The 17,174-nt window shown below is 40.3% G+C and overlaps 1 protein-coding gene across 7 annotated transcripts in view; it reads left to right on the forward strand.

The window, feature by feature from the left end:
* DPH6 (diphthamine biosynthesis 6) overlaps positions 1 to 17,174 on the forward strand; it is a 376,392-nt gene that overhangs the window by 69,631 nt on the left and 289,587 nt on the right. Inside the window, exons 1-2 of one of the 7 annotated variants that reach the window (XM_048854098.2) lie at positions 7,883 to 8,343; positions 11,661 to 11,819. The exons of 4 other annotated variants lie outside the window; for them this stretch is intronic. In XM_048854098.2, the coding sequence (XP_048710055.2) occupies positions 11,787 to 11,819 (33 nt within the window). In that variant the 5' untranslated portion in view covers positions 7,883 to 8,343; positions 11,661 to 11,786. Of the gene's footprint in view, positions 1 to 7,882; positions 8,344 to 11,616; positions 11,820 to 17,174 lie in introns of those variants that run through there. 2 more of the 7 variants (XM_048854097.2, XM_075129736.1) reach the window with 2 other exon arrangements.

Below are 17,174 nucleotides of genomic sequence, written 5' to 3' on the forward strand. Positions count from 1 at the left end.
CATTGCTAGGACAAGAAGTTAAGTATGTGTAAGTTAGCTCACTTACTTGTAGTACTCCTAAGTGAAACTAAGACTTGACTGATTCCACACAAAAAGAGTCCTATATGATTAATTGCAAATGCATAATAGACAGGGAACTATTGTACTTTAAAAATGTTTTATATTATGATACATAGAGATTTAGCTTTACCACTATAATTTCTTTTTCTTTCTGAAAGCTACATTTTTCTGAAAGAAGTATGGGGAGGAGTTGGATTTTTTTTGTAAATATACAGGACAGCCTACTTTTGTCTAAGGTATGTTTCTCTCCCATGATTCTTTCTTTTGTATATATTGCAGGAGGACAATGAAATGGCAAATAAGAGCCTTGATCCAACCCCATGTGTACAATGGAGGGTGAACTATTTTGCAAACATGCATGCCAGTAACTTATGTGAAATGAACTGTCTACTTACCAGAGAAGTCAAGTAATTATATGAATAAACTTAGTTACTTGCATGTTTCAGCATTTGCAAGAATGTATCCTGAAATGAAACCTGGCAATAAATAAAGATCTCCATGAATTTTGTCTGCTACGACATCAGTCCCTTTTGGAACATAAAAAGTCACTACTCTTTGTGCATATTAGATTTTTATCTCCAAAATTGTGCTTGCTTGAACCTTGCTTGTTCTGTTTCATGAATGCAAAGTACAGTTCTTTCATAATCATAAACATCAAGTGTACTCTTTTCAAATAAGTGTTCTGGTTCATTTCACATATATATTTTTAAACACATTCCTCCCCATAAATACAACCCTTTCTAAAGAGGCAACATCAGTTACTGATGTCCCCTTGTCTATCTAAGTTTGTAGTTTATTTTTATATAAAAATATATCAAGAATGAATGGAAAGCAAGAAGGGAAAACTGATTAAATATAAAATGTTCTCTTTAGCATTGAAGGACCCGTTCTGAAATGTAAGCAAAGTCGCTAAAGAGTTTAATCAGCCAAATAAAAAACTAATACAAATAGGCAAGGATCACAGCATGAGCAAAGGAAAGTTTATAGACCCCATATTCCTGTTAATCCTGCTTTATTCCAGCTGTGTGGTCTTCCATTCTCCATGATAAAACCCTAAATGTAGACTACAGCAAGGACTTTGGCCCAGCTCTTTCAGCTTTCACCACCCTTTCATTTTAGCAGTCATTTTCCTTTCCCTTGTTAAGATACCCTTACCCTGACTAGTCATGTGCATATTGGTACCATGCCTGTAAAATCAGATTTTACCTCATAGGTGATTTGGCTGTACAGGAAACTGTTTCTGTGTGGCCTGTGCTGCCCTTCTCATTTTTCCACAGAATCATCATCTCTGAAGTGCTACTGTTCTGATATGGGCAATCTAGAATTTTTAGTCTGCATCTGTCATGCAGCAGTAACATACACTGTATTCCATAAGGGTGACTAAGAGGGTGGTGAAACACTGGAATGCGTTACCTAGGGAGGTGGTAGAATCTCCTTCCTTAGAGGTTTTTAAGGTCAGGCTTGACAAAGCCCTGGCTGGGATGATTTAACTGGGAATTGGTCCTGCTTCGAGCAGGGGGTTGGACTAGATGACCTTCTGGGGTCCCTTCCAACCCTTATATTCTATGATTCTATGACTACTGTGTTGAAAGTAATCCAAAGTACTGAGATTCATTGGGAGGGAGAATTCTGGTAAATAGTTATGCTTGACAACACCTGTGGGGGAAAGTGGCCACCAGATTGGACAGAATATGGCAATGAAGCACTCCAAAATTAGGAAATGCCCAAAAGTGAGGTTGTCTGTGGAACTTGATCCAACCCCATGTGTACAATGGAGGGTGAACTATACCCATCCGATGGAGGGTGAACTTTTTACTAGTGCATAAGTGATAATTGAATTTATCTCCCATTTTCAAAAGTGACTTCGGAATTTAGGAAAGTCAATGGGACTTAAGGTCCTACGTCACTTGGGTGCTTTTGAAAATGTTACCAAGAGTCTCTAATTACATTATCGGATACCACTTTTTTGCAGGATCTATACCTTATTCATTGCATACGGTGAACATTGAATGAGGCACAGTTGCAAGAAAAGAATAATGTTCTCTTGGGTTTATGGCACTGAATTGGAAGCAAGGAGTTGAGTTCAGCAGGATTGACTTAAAATTTTCCTTCAAAACTGTTTTTTGGATGGAAATTGGGTTTTTGACTAAATGAATTTTTTCCCAAGAAGTATCTGCTTTCCATGGAATACTTTTGACTTTTTGTCAAAAAGTTGAAATTTTCCACAGACTGCCTTTCCCAACTATATCCTGACCAGCTGTAGTTATATTACTTGGCTTTGCAACAGACTCCTTATGAGGTTTAACACATATTAACTCAAGGTTTATATGGTTGCCACTGAATTGGAGAAAAGTCTGTTAATTTTTAATATTTTTGCTCTGAGCTGGCTGGTGCTTTACAAGGACAAAAAGTTGGCAACAGTCCTTTCCCTGAACAGTTTACAATGTAGGGGCTTGATTTGGCAACTCATACTAAGGTTTAGTTGTAGCTTAATCCATGAGTAGTCCCACTGAAATCAGTGGAGTTAGCAGAATTTGAGATAGTTATGCATGCTACATATAACATAGAGAAATATTTAAAAAGTCAAATTGTGTGGGAAGTTGATCACCTTTTGTTCGCTTTACAATGGCACCAGAAGCAGGATTTTAGGGGAAAATTTTTATAGATGTCTCAACCAAACTGCCGTTGTTACGAACACAGTTTTTCACCAGTATTTAATTGCAAGTGCAAGTGTTTGCATTTATATTTCTAATTATCTGGCTCTAATATAATTGGGTACCTAGACCTGTCATTTGCATCTGTGTAATTATAATCCATTTAGAAAAATGTGTGTCTATATATTCCTATATTTTGTCCCAGCAGTACAGAGCCACGTTTTCAGCATTTGTTTCTGTTGGGGTATCACACTGCATATAGTGATATCTTACACTGAAGATCTGTGGAAAGCTCACCCCTCAATGTGGAAATGAGTGTGCCATCACAATCTGGAAGTTTGTTGTTGCAGTTTCCCCATGACCTCTTCCACTTGGTTCCCCCCAAAACTCAGTCTTGTTCACTGAGTTCAGTCTTATGACTTAAGTTCCTTTATTTGGCATACAGCAAAGCTACCCCAAGTTTATCAGACTTAAATGCAGGGGGTCTTTGCAACAAAACGTTTCCTCATGTACAATTTTATTTAGCTCTACTTGTTGGAGTTCCTTTTCAATCCAGTCTTAGGCTGCCACTAATACTTCCCCAGTATGGTGACCAGATGTCCCGATTTTATAGGGACAGTCAAGGTATTTGGGGCTTTTTGTTATATAGGCACCTATTACATCCCACTCCCTGTCCCGATTTTTCACACTTGCTATCTGGTCACCCTGTTCTCCGGGGAGTTCTTAAGGGCCTCAGTTAGATCTAACCGACTCCTCCAGTACCTTGGAAGCCTCCTTAAATTTAAACCTTTCCAATGCCATTGCTTAACTGCTGGGTTGTGATCCTTGACAGTAAAACTACACATATAATAAACTATGCATTATCTGCTACAGATGAATGGAGTCTAAGTTACGGCACTACTATGTTGGAGTTTCCCCGAAACCTCTACCACTCGGTTCCCCAAAAACTCACTTTAACCCCAGTCTTATCACTTCCTTTATCTGGCACATTGCAAAACTGCATTGAGTTGATCAACCATAGGGGGTGGATGCTGAATACATTACAAATCCAGAGTCATGCAACAAAACTTCCATGGATTTCTTATATACATTTCTGGCAACTCTCGTTCTTATCTGTTGATTGCATCATACACTTCATGAATGGGTTGGTTAATTTTCAGGAACCAGCCCCTGTACGGCGTGCTCTGTCCATGTGCTGTTTATGCATAATCTGACCTCTTATCTTACATTTAGGCTTTTTTAGGATGTTCCTGCTGGTCTTAGTCAGTCATCCTGACTCCAGCATACTGCTTGTTCCGACTACTTCACTTTCCTGGTCAGGCTCACTAAGAAATGAGGCAAGTTACATATGTCAAGTTACTTATGTCAAGCCTGGCTCTACATTTGTCATCCCCAGTTGCTACTGGCAAGTAGCTAACCAGTTTGGTGTTGTGAAAATAAAGATATACTGAAAAAACTTTATGATGTAGACAAGGCCTTATCTAGAAAGACTATTCTTTGGCCATTGTAACTCATTTATATTATCAAGATGCCATTCTTTTTTTTAAAAATGGCTATTTGAGGTGTTGATGGTGGTATGGGGAGTATAAAACTCCAATAGTGAATACTGGCTCAGTTGAAATGAAGGGGGATTTTGCTGTTGACTTTAGAGGGATCAGTTCACTCTAGGCCCCAGTCACAACTCTGAATCTTGTTTTTACAAGAAAAATGGGGGGGGGACGGGACATCCCTTCCTCCTCCCCACTCTCCATTTAGCAAGTGTATTTCCATATTAGAAGACATTTGGACTCAAATTTACCTTAAACATAAATAGTTATGTAACAACAGGTCAGTTGGCTAGGTCTATCTCTAGTTTCAGTACACAAGGTCTTTTTTTTTTTTTCTTTTTTGCTAAAGATTTTGCCATGCTTAATTGTAGAATCTCAATTTTAAAAGCCGAGTGAAACTTATCAAATTACAGTAGTTGATTACTTTTTGATATAATGTGCCAAATGGGTTTTAAAATGTGATCTTTCATGGATGGCATATTTTACTGTTTTAAGACATTTGTTCTTAAAATGACAAACAAATACACTTTTAATTTCAGTACCTGGTATGAGAACAGAAATACATATAGGTATGTAGCAGTTTTGTAGATCTTCACTGGCATCTTGTCACTACACTGTAATTTTCCTTTATTCATTCTCAAGTTGCCTGCTTATGCTAAATTTGGTTATAAAGTTAAGCAATCAGTCCTTGTTGAGGTCACTTTATAAATAAGATTTCCTGAAAGAAGTGTCTGCAGGCAAGTTTTTTCTGTAATTATTTGAGCATTTAGAGTAGTAAATCCAAAGGTGAAGGAGACATTTATGTGAAACCAAATCTCTTCACAAAATACATTTTTGTTTGGCTGCAGACTGTTGTCTGTCTGACAAAGACTGTGTAGCTTCTGATGTTGGTATGGTAGGCCTTTTGTGCCCTCAGCAGATTTGTGCAAAGAAACAAAATAATAATTTTGTCATTGTATGGAGAGATCCTAATTAACCTTTTCAGTAACTAATAGTTCAATATTGATTTGGTTTTTGGTATTCTACTTTTTGTGGTAGGTATATATCAAGGTGGATTGATTTAAATCAAGGCAATTTAAATCACCACATGGAAAGCCTCAATTTAGATCATTGATTTAAATCAACTTTTGCATGTCAGTTATTTTCTAAAGAATGGTGCATTTTCATTGGTTAATATAACCATTAAAACATGTTGATTTACAAAGATATAGAGCCTTAAAACTAGATTTGGTACATCTTTTTGCTACCTAGGAGAGTACACTATAACTATACATTTATAGCTTAATATTTTTGGATTCTTATTAATTGTACATTTTAATATGTTAGAAAGTGGCAAATGGTATATTGCTTACTTACTAGATAATTAACTTTTTGCTCATGATTTGTGTTGAGCTGCATTAGGATGGTAACTGGAATTTAATTAAACACACAAAACAGCATATACAATTTAAGCAATCCGAATGTTTTAGATTCATTAACTTCTCTTAACAAAACATGTTTCACATATACAACTAAATTATAATAAGTTTAACTTGTTTTTTACTGAAGTCAGATTTCATTTGAAACAGGTTTATTTTTAAAAAGAAAAAGTATTATATGTTAAAACAAAAATTTAAACACAGTATTTATTATTTCATTTAGCACAATGTATTTCTTTTGCATAGAAGAAAACTAAATTTGAAAATAACATTGAATAAATAATTGTTTACTGACGAATATCTTGAAACTCATTTTGTACTAACTATTCCTGTAGCTATTTAAAAAGCTCTGCAAATGCCAAACTACATTATTTGTATTTCATATAATAGTTTACATGTGAAAATATGTTTAAAAATAAAATATTGACTGTTTAATCCATTATTGAGTGATTTCTAATTAGTTAGGCTAACTGTTCACTTTGGGTTTCAATTTAACTGGATTTATGGTATGTCAGCATATTGCAGTTGCAGGCTGATAGGATCTCAAAAGTAAACAGTTTTCTTGGGTTTGTAACTCAGCTATTTAAAATGCAATGCTAAAATGTGCTCTAAAGATTCTCAGTCTAATTAAATATAGATGAGAATTAAATATTTGTGTGTATGTGTGTGCACGCGCTAATATTATCTCTCTCTCTCTCTCTCTCTCTTTCTCTCTCTCTCGCTGTTTTTCTCTGTTTGAAGCATCCAGGCAGGAGAAGGGCCACGTGCTAACTGTATTCTAGGAAATTGCCATTAGAAACAAAAGATGTCACTGTCTCAGAACTGTTCAGTGCTTACATGAGCTAAGTGTAATTGCTGCTTTTTTGTGGGTGTAATTTTTCATCAATTCCATTTGTACAACTCCTCTTTCCCTTTTATACCACAGTGGAAGCAAAATTGTTGTGAAAGTGTGTAACTTAAAAAGTACGTCAATTAAAAAAAATCTCAAAGTAGTCTCGTTCCTATATCTACACTTAAGTTCTCTGACATTTTTGATTTTTACTGTCATAGAATCATAGAAATGTAGGGCTGGAAGGGACCTCTAGAGGCCATCTTGTGCAGCCCCCCTTCCCTGAGGCAGGACCAAGTATACCTAGACTATCCCTGATAGGTGTTTGTCCAACCTCTTCTTAAAAACCTCCAATCATGGAGATTCCACAACCTCCCTTGGAAGCCTATTCCAGTGCTTAAGTATCCTTGTAGTTAGCAAGTTCTTTCTAGTAGCTAACCCTCCTCTGCTGCAGATTAAGCCCACTACTTCTTGTCCTACCTTTGGTGGACGTGGAGAGCAGTTGATCCCTGTCCTCTTTATAACAGCCCTTAACATATTTGAAGACTGTTACCAGCTCTCCCCTCAGCCTTCTCAAAACTAAAGATGTCCAGGTTTTTTTTTTTTTTTAACCTTTCCTCACAGTTCAGGTTTTCTAACCTTTTATCATTTTTGTTGCTCTCCTCTGGACACACTCCAGTTTGTCCACATCTTTCTTAAAATGTGGCTCCCAGATTTGGACAGTACACAAGCTTCAGCCTTACCAGTGTCGAAGAGAGCAGTACAGTTATCTCCCATGTCTTCCATATGACACTCCTGTTAATATATAACCCAGAATATTAGCCTTTTTTGTCACTGTATCACATTGTTGACTCATATTAAATTTGTGATCCACTATTACCCTGAGATCCTTTTTCAGCAGTGATATGGCTTAGCCAGTTTACAATTTTGTAGTTGTGCATTTGATTTTTCCTTCCTAAGTACTTTGCACTTACCTATTGAATTTCATTTTGCTGATTTCAGAACAATTCTCCAATTTGTCAGTTGTTTTGAATTCTAATCCAGTTCTGCAAAGTGTTAGCAATCCCTCTCATCTTGGTGTCATCCACAAATTTTATAAGTGTACTCACCACTCCATTATCCAAGTCAGTGGTGGGCAACCTGCAGCCCGTCAAGGTAATTTGCTGGCAGGCTGCCAGACAGTAAGTTTACATTTGCACGGCCGCCCACAGCTCCCAGTGGCCGTGATTCACCATTCCCCGCCAATGGGAGCTGCAGGAAGTGGCAGTCAGAACATCCCTGCGGCCTGCGCTGCTTCCCACAGCTCCCATTGGCCGGGAACGGTGAACCGTGGCCACTGGGACCTGCAGGTGGCGGTGTAAATGTAAATAAACTCTCTGGTGGCCTGCCAGCAGATTACCCTGATGCGCTGCAGGTTGCCCACCACTGATCTAAGTCATTAATGAAAATACTGAATAATACCGAACCAAACATATATCCTTGTGAAATCCCACTAGATAAGTCCTCCAAGTTTGTCAATGAACTCTCTTTCCTTTGCATTGGGATAGTTTGCTGTTACATCTTTATTGATGTCTCTATGAGAAGCTGCCAGCTCTCCTCAACTCCTTTTTCCTTAAAATTTTTCTTCCCATAGGACCTTACCTATCAGTTCTCTAAGTTCTCTAAGTTTGTTAAAGTCTGCTTTTTTTTAACTCCATTGTATGTATTTTGTCACTCCTTCCTTTCCTTTCTTTTCTTTTCAAGATTGCTTTCACCCAAGTTCCCTTTCACCTTCAGATTCAAAACCAAAATTGGTTCCTGGTTTAGTGTTTTTGTTATGTGGTGAGTAGTTGATGGTGAGTATTTGCTTCAGGTTGGGGGTCTGTCAGGTTGCAAAATCAAACACTCAGAAGTTAGGAAATGCCTGAATTAAGGCTTCCTGTTCAACTTTAATTCAGCCCTCTTGTGTGTATGCATTTGTAGAATCATAGAAACATAGAATATCAGGGTTGGAAGGAACCTCAGGAGGTCATCTGGTCCAACCCCCTGCTCAAAGCAGGACCAATCCCCAACTAAATCATCCCAGCCAGGGCTTTGTCAAGCCTGACCTTAAAAACTTCTAAGGAAGGAGATTCCACCACCTCCCTAGGTAACCCATTCCAGTGTTTCACCACCCTCCTAGTGAAAAAGTTTTTCCTAATATCCAACCGAAACCTCCCCCACTGCAACTTGAGACCATTACTCCTTGTCCTGTCATCTTCTACCACTGAGAACCGTCTAGATCCATCCTCTTTGGAATCCCCTTTCAGGTAGTTGAAAGCAGCTATCAAATCCCCCCTCATTCTTCTCTTCTGCAGACTAAACAATCCCAGTTCCCTCAGCCTCTCCTCATAAGTCATGTGTTTCAGTCCCCTAATCATTTTTGTTACCCTCCGCTGGATGTTTTCCAATTTTTCCACATCCTTCTTGTAGTGTGGGGCCCAAAACTGGACACAGTACTCCAGATGATGCCTCACCAATGTCGAATAGAGGGGAACGATCACGTCCCTTGAACTGCTGGCAGTGCCCCTACTTATACATCCCAAAATGCCATTGGCCTTCTTGGCAACAAGGGCACACTGTTGACTCATATCCAGCTTCTTGTCCACTGTAACCCCTAGGTCCTTTTCTGCAGAACTGCTGCCTAGCCATTCGGTCCCTAGTCTGTAGCGGTGCATGGGATTCTTCCGTCCTAATTGCAGGACTCTGCACTTGTCCTTGTTGAACCTCATGAGATTTCTTTTGGCCCAATCCTCTAATTTGTCTAGGTCCCTCTGTATCCTATCCCTACCCTCCAGCGTATCTACCTCTCCTCCCAGTTTAGTGTCATCTGCAAACTTGCTGAGGGTGCAATCCACACCATCCTCCAGATCATTAATGAAGATACTGAACAAAACCGGCCCCGGGACCAACCCTTGGGGCACACCACTTGATACCGGCTGCCAACTAGACATGGAGCCATTGATCACTACCTGTTGAGCCCGACGATCTAGCCAGCTTTCTATCCACCTTATATTCCATTCCTCTAGCCCGTACTTCTTTAACTTGTTGGCAAGAATACTGTGGGAGACCGTGTCAAAAGCTTTGCTAAAGTCAAGGAACAACACGTCCACTGCTTTCCCCTCATCCACAGAGCCAGTTATCTCGTCAAAGAAGGCAATTAGATTAGTCAGGCATATCTTGCCCTTGGTGAATCCATGCTGACTGTTCCTGATCACTTTCCTCTTCTCTAAGTGCTTCAGAATTGATTCCTTGAGGACCTGCTCCATGATTTTTCCAGGGACTGAGGTGAGGCTGACTGGCCTGTAGTTCCCAGGATCCTCCTCCTTCCCTTTTTTAAAGATGGGCACTACATTAGGCTTTTTCCAGTCGTCTGGACCTCCCCCAATCGCCATGAGTTTTCAGAGATAATGGCCAATGGCTCTGCAATCACATCCGCCAACTCCTTTAGCACTCTAGGATGCAGTGCATCTGGTCCCATCGACTTGTGCTCGTCCAGCTTTTCTAAATAGTCCCGAACCTCTTCTTTCTTCACAGAGTGCTGGTCACCTCCTCTCCATGCTGTGCTGCCCAGTGCAGCAGTCTGGGAGCTGACTTTGTTCATGAAGACAGAGGCAAAAAAAGCATTGAGTACATTAGCTTTTTCCACATCCTCTGTCACTAGGTTGCCTCCCTCATTCAGTAAGGGGCCCACACTTTCCTTGACTTTCTTTTTGTTGCTAACATACCTGAAGAAACCCTTCTTGTTACTCTTAACATCTCTTGCTTGCTGCAACTCCAAGTGTGATTTGGCCTTCCTGATTTCACACCTGCATGCCCGAGCAGTATTTTTATACTCTTCCCTGGTCATTTGTCCAATCTTCCACTTCTTGTAAGCTTCTTTTTTGTGTTTAAGATCACCAAGGATTTCATTAAGTCAAGCTGGTCGCCTGCCATCTTTACTATTCTTTCTACACATTGGGATGGTTTGTCCCTGTAACCTCAATAAGGATTCTTTAAAATACAGCCAGCTCTCCTGGACACCTTTCCCCCTCATGTTATTCTCCTAGGGGATCCTGCCCATCAGTTCGTTGAGGTTGTCAAAGTCTGTTTTTCTGAAGTCCAGCGTCCGTATTCTGCTGCTCTCCTTTCTTCCCTGTGTCAGGATCCTGAACTCGACCATCTCATGGTCACTGCCTCCCAGGTTCCCATCCACTTTTGCTTCCCCTACTAATTCTTCCTGGTTTGTGAGCAGCAGGTCAAGAAGAACTCTGCCACTAGTTGGTTCCTCCAGCACTTGCACCAAGAAATTTTCCCCTGCCCTTTCCAAAACCTTCCTGGATTGTCTGTGCACCGCTGTATTGCTCTCCCAGCAGATATCAGGGTGATTGAAGTCTCCCATAAGAACCATTGTGATATAGTCTTTAATTATATGATCACATATTATTTTTTCCACAGGATCCATGTCTCATTCAGTGCATGGTACAGAAAGTGCTAATTTGACAAGCAGCTATTCAATCTTTTGTTTTCTCATTGTTCAGTGCATCGACCTATGCCTGGTTTACTATACACCACTCTTAATACAGAATTCATTTCCTCATGGGCATTTCTATGTCACTCAGGACTACTGTATTTGAGTGATTCAAAAGTATTAATAAATTTATTTTCACACCCCCCTAAGAGATGAGGGGGTAGTATTATCCCCTTTCTACAGATGGGAGACCGAGTCTGTGACAGAGTGAACTGTCACATGGTGAGGGGTCGGAATGGGGGGACAAGAATATCAAAATCCAGGCAGTTTTAAGTGGTTCAGCTGGCTCCAATCAACCATAATCTCATTAGAGGCTGCTGGGACTAGCAGAGGTCTGGGACCTATATGAGGCAGACCCAGTTTGTTCAGAGGGGGCAGGAGAAGAGAAATTTTAAGGGATGTGCTTCTTAACAGATGTTGAGTAGTACTTGTGGCACCTTAGAGACTAACCAATTTATTTGAGCATGAGCTTTCGTGAGCTACAGCTCACTGCATCCGATGAAGTGAGCTGTTGCTCACGAAAGCTCACGCTCAAATAAATTGGTTAGTCTCTAAGGTGCCACAAGTACTCCTTTTCTTTTTGCGAATACAGACTAACATGGCTGTTACTCTGAAACTTAACAGATGATGTGGTGGAAGATGGGAGTGTGGACAAGTAACCCAGGAAAGCTAAAGTGGAGCCTAGGAGCAGGGTGGAGACCCTTGTCAGATCCTTGAAAAAGAAGATGTTTAACCAATGAGTGTTTAGGCATGGGCTGGACTGGGCCTTGCCTCTCTTTAAAGGTAACTTGAACTTTGGTTTCCTGAAAAGAAAAAAAGATTTTACTTACACTTGAGAAACTTGGAACATACAGAATTTATATAATCTAGGACTAAAAGTAAAAGGGGTGTTAAGGGTATCTGTACTGCTACTTTTTTGTTGTGTGTGTGTGTGTTCTCTCCCCATTTTTGAGGTCATCCTGGCCCATCAGGCAATAATCTGGTGATAGAGGAATTGTTTATACACACAGTTAGTGCACAACCAGCTGCGGTGTAAATCTTCCTTGCACTAGTTCTTGCTGTGCAGTAACTGTCTATGTGTACTCTGCTGTTGTGCACTAAAAGTTCCTTAATGTGCTTTGATCTACCTCTGTGAAAAGTTTGGTTTAAGTGACAAGACTAGCATCATATAGGAATTCTATGGTAGACGCAAGGGTAGGATCCAGGCTTCCATGACCATAGAGATGAAAATGTCCTTTCTCTTTCTGTAATAATCCTCTGCCTCATTCACTGTACTCCTTCCAACTTTTGTAACAAATGAGTCGGGGTCCTATAGACAAGAGTGTCCTTCACACACAACCCCGAGTCATCTCAAGAACTGGTCTGAATGGGGCAGCAGTCCTGTGTAAAATATAGTATGCAATCATGCAACTTTAATGCATTTGCACAGGGTCGGGAGAGGTGAACTGAGATTTCACAGGCAGTCTTGATTGTGCAGTGTTGTTGTAGCCATTTTGTAACCCAGGATAGGAGAGCCAAGGTAGGTTAAGTAAAAACTTTTATTGGACCAATTTCTGTTTTTGGAAGAGACAAGCTTTGGGGCTACACAGAGCTCTTCTTCAGGCCTGGGAAAGGAAATCAGTGTGTGTTTGTAGGGCATGTGGCATAGGCAGTCACAGCTGGACTAAAGTCTGTCAACCAGGAACAGTAGTCACTGGAGGAATCGCAAAAGCTAGGTTCTGTAAACAAAAGTCAGGGCTGGATTCAGAGGCTGGAGATCAGAGACAATATTAGGCTAGAATCAGGAGGCAGGAATCAGGGTCACGATCAGGCTGGAGTCTGAGTCAGAGGCTGGAGATTAGTAGATCAAGCAAAGTCTGGCATTGCAGCAGGCCAAAGGCAACTTCCTAGGGCAACCCTTGGGGGCTAAATAAGGCACTTGGCCAGTAAGAAGGCCGCAGGGTACTATCACTCTGGATCTCTTGATCGGTACTTCCTGCAGTGCACACACTCCATAGTGCTCCGTGGCTGTGCCTCTGTCTGGCTCCTGGTGACACATTGGGAATTCCAGTTGCCCCAGGCTCTGTAGACCTGGGTTTTAGTCTGTGGGTCCTTACAGTGTTTTAATGGTTATAAAGCTTTAACTTTTTGAATTTCAACATCTACTGTCATTGACTGACCCCTCCATAATTTCCCACAACTGTGAAAATGTCTATAACTAAAAATTAAAAAATTCTTACAACACATAATTTTGCACAACGACAAAAATTTTAATAGATCAAAATAGAAAAAAGTTTAAAAATTTAGATCTTATCCATTGAAATTTTAAGAAAAATCTAATTCTGTCAAGTGTATTGTTAACTGTTGTCTACCCTCCACATGTCTTCAACCCTGATCTTGCAAGGTGTTCCATATAGGTGGATTCCTGATTCCACAGGGAGCCCCTCTGATGTCACGCTCACATATAACAGCTTGTAGATGAAGGCCTTGCAAGATTAATGGAGCAAATAATTAAGTAATCAATTTGCAAACACCTAGAAGATAATGAGGTGATAAATAACAGTCAGCATGGATTTGTCAAGAACAAATTGTGTCAAACCAACCTGATAGCTTTCTTTGACAGGGTAACATGCCTTGTGGATGGGGGGAAGCAGTGGATGTGGTATATCTTGACTTTAGTAAGGCTTTTGATACTGTCTCGCATGACCTTCTCATAAACAAACTAGGGAAATACAGCCTAGATGGAGCTACTATAAGGTGGGTGCATAACTGGTTGGAAAATCATTACCAGAGAGTAGTTACAAGTGATTCACAGTCATGCTGGAAGGGCATAACAAGTAGGGTCCCTTAGGGATCGGTTCTGGGCCCAGTTCTGTTTAATATCTTCATCAATGATTTAGATAATGGCATAGAGGGTACACTGACAAAGTCTGTGGATGATACCAAGCTGGGAGGGCTTGCAAGTACTTTGGAACATAGGATTAATATTCAAAATGATCTGGACAAACTGGAGAAATGGTCTGTAGTAAATAGGGTCAAATTTAATAAGGAGAAATGCAAAGTACCCCACTTAGGAAGGAACAATCAGTTGCACACATACAAAATGGGAAATGACTGCCTAGGAAGGAGTACTGCGGAAAGGGATCTGGGGGTCATAGTGGATCACAAGCTAAATACGAGTCAACAGTGTAATGCTTTTGCAAAAAAAAGCAAACATAATTTTGGGATGTATTAGCAGGAGTATTGTAAGCAAGACACGAGAAGTAATTCTTCCACTGTATTCCGTGCTGATTTGGCCTCAGCTGGAGTATTGTGTCCCGTTCTGGGTGCCACATTTCAGGAAAGATTTGGACAAATTGGAGAAAGTCCGGAGAAGAGCCACAAAAATGATTAAAGGTCTAAAAAATATGACCTCTGAGGGAAGACTGAAAAAATTGGGTTTGTTTAGTCTGGAGAAGAGAAGACTGAGAGGGGACATGATAACACTTTTCAAGTACATAAAAAGTTATTACAAGGAGGAGGGAGAAAAAATGTTGTACAGAGGTGATTTCCTTTACTTCGATTTACTTCTATTTCTATTAAAAGTCTTCTTGTAAGAAAACTGAATGCTTTTTCATTGTTCTCAGATCCAAGGGTTTGGGTCTGTGGTCACCTATTCAAATTGGTGAGGATTTTTACCAAACCTTTCCCAGGAAGTGGGGTGCAAGGGTTGGGAGGATTTTGGGGGGAAAGACGTGTCCAAACTACGTTTCCCAGTAAACCCAGGTAGAGTTTGGTGGTGGCAGTGGATATTCCAAGGACAAAGGATAAAATTAATTTGTACCTTGGGGAAGTTTTAACCTTAGCTGGTAAAAGTAAGCTTAGGAGGTTTTCATGCAGGTCCCCACATCTGTACCCTAGAGTTCAGAGTGGGGGAGGATCCTTGACAGATAGGACAAGAAGCAATGGGCTTAAATTGCAGCAAGGGTGGTTCAGGTTGGACATTAGGAAAAACTTCCTAACTGTCAGGGAGATTAAGCACTGGAATAAATTGCCTAGGGAGGTGGTGGAATCTCCATCGTTTGGGGATTTTTCAGAGCGGGTTGGACAAACACCTGTCAGGGATGGTCTAGATAATACTTAGTCCTGCCTTGAGTACAGGGGACTGGACTAAATGACCTCTTGAGGTCCCTTCCAGTTCTTTGATTCTGTCTCTTTGAAGCAGGGGCCATTTCTTCTTTTGTGTTTGTATAACTTTTAGTACGAAAGGGTATTACCATGATAGAAATAATAATGATAATAGTAGCAGTAGTAGGTTCAAGATATTTCTAACAGAAGTGGGAATTTCCAGGTTTTAAAATCAGAATTCAAGTAGCTGTGAGGCTGAGGGATTAATAGTGGCTGCTTTTGGTTGTTATGGTGTGGGAGCTGGTAATCCACCTTGTTTTCCACCGGATCCCTCATTATATATAAACATTGATTCTGCAGACCTATACACTGACTAAAAGGGCAATAAAATAAAAAGAAAACATGCAAATTATCAGAGCAAATGTACATTTAAAAAAGAAAGTTGTCAGCATAGCAAAATGAATATAATGAAAATCTAATGATGGAGGAATCTCAAAATGTTCTGTTTGGAGGTTTATCTGATGACATCTCCAGGCCACATGTCCCTTGGCTCTGCATAAGATCTTCCACCCTTATCTTGCATTTGAGGGAAGGACTAGTGGATAGCGCCCTCCCCACTCCGTTCTGTGGTGTCTTTAGCTAACAATCTTTCCAGGGATTCTGGAACTGCTAGGCTGGGCTACCGCTGCCCCCCTGAAGTCCTTGCGGGGCGCTCTGGAAGTGAAAATAAGTGGCTTTCATCTCCCACACTGATCCTGGAAGCAGCCCACATTCTGAGCTCTGAAAGTGTCTGTGTGTGTGTGTTTTCTTTTTTTTTGTTTTTTGTTTTTGTTTTTTCCTGGGTTGTGACAGAGGGAGCACAGAATGCAGCTAGACATGTAATGAGACAGTTAGTCAAAATGAGTTGGATTAACTTACCTGATCCCAGAGGACTGGCTCAACCAATCAGGAAAGCAGACTCCAAAACATGTGACTTACATTGTGTTACCAAACTCAGCTCAAAGTTTGAAAATATAATATTGAACATGTCACATTTTGTTCAGCAAAAAGTTTTTTGAATGAAATTTCATAGAATCATTTTGAAATGTTATGAAAATGCTTCACTTAAAAAAAAACACGTTATGATCTTGCAGATAGGCAGATTTCAATGAAAAGATACTGCATTTTGCAGTGACTATTTCACTCGCTCTATTATTTAAATAAAATGTGTTAATAAATTCAGTCCCTAATGATGAACAGTATTTTCCCTCACAAAAAAACCCACCACAATTGGCTCTGATAGGCATCTTTGTTGGCAACCTCAGCAAATATGCAAATTACTCTCTTAGACCAAAACATCTTAGACCAAAACGTGATCTAAGATGAAGGCTGATGCACATTGGCAGAGCAGTTTGAGGAAGTTTTCATTTCTGCTCCCGCTGCATTGCCTGTTAAGTGGACATCAGTCTCCAGGGCTTATCAGCTTGGCACTTTTCATCAGCATTGAACTCCATAAACAAAATAGAGTAGAAAATAACCAATAAAAACATGCTTGATAGTGGTGCTTTACAGGTGTGATTTAAAGCCACGAAGGGAAAGAAATGAGGGCACAGTGGAGTTCTCTATCAGTAGGCTTCTCTGTAGAAAGTTATTCTACAGAGATAGCAGACATACTGTCTTTGTTGACTACCTTGACACCAAGGATCACTTGCCTCTTAAAAACTCTCATCCATAAACTTCAGAGTGTTTTGCTGGTTCTCATCTGATCTGTCTGCCTCTCCTTTGTAGGCTTTCCCTCTTTCTCCATCTACACCCTTCTGTCTTCCTCCTCTCTCTCTCTCTCTCTTCCCCCCCTCCCCCATGTCTGGACTATTTCTAATCCTCTAGCTTCAACTTTGTGATTAGGGCACACTAGCTAGTCTACCTGTATAGTCCCTCCATGCTCACAGCATTTCCAATTCCCTTCTACCATTTCTTTCTGGGTGTTCCACTGCTAATTTGACCTCAATTTGATGAAAACTAAAGTCCCTGTCTTCAATTCCAAACATTCTCAAACATCTTCCTTTGTGTGCT

The sequence above is a fragment of the Caretta caretta genome, chromosome 6, assembly GCF_965140235.1.
Source record: "Caretta caretta isolate rCarCar2 chromosome 6, rCarCar1.hap1, whole genome shotgun sequence".
Taxonomy (NCBI): Eukaryota; Metazoa; Chordata; order Testudines; family Cheloniidae; genus Caretta; species Caretta caretta.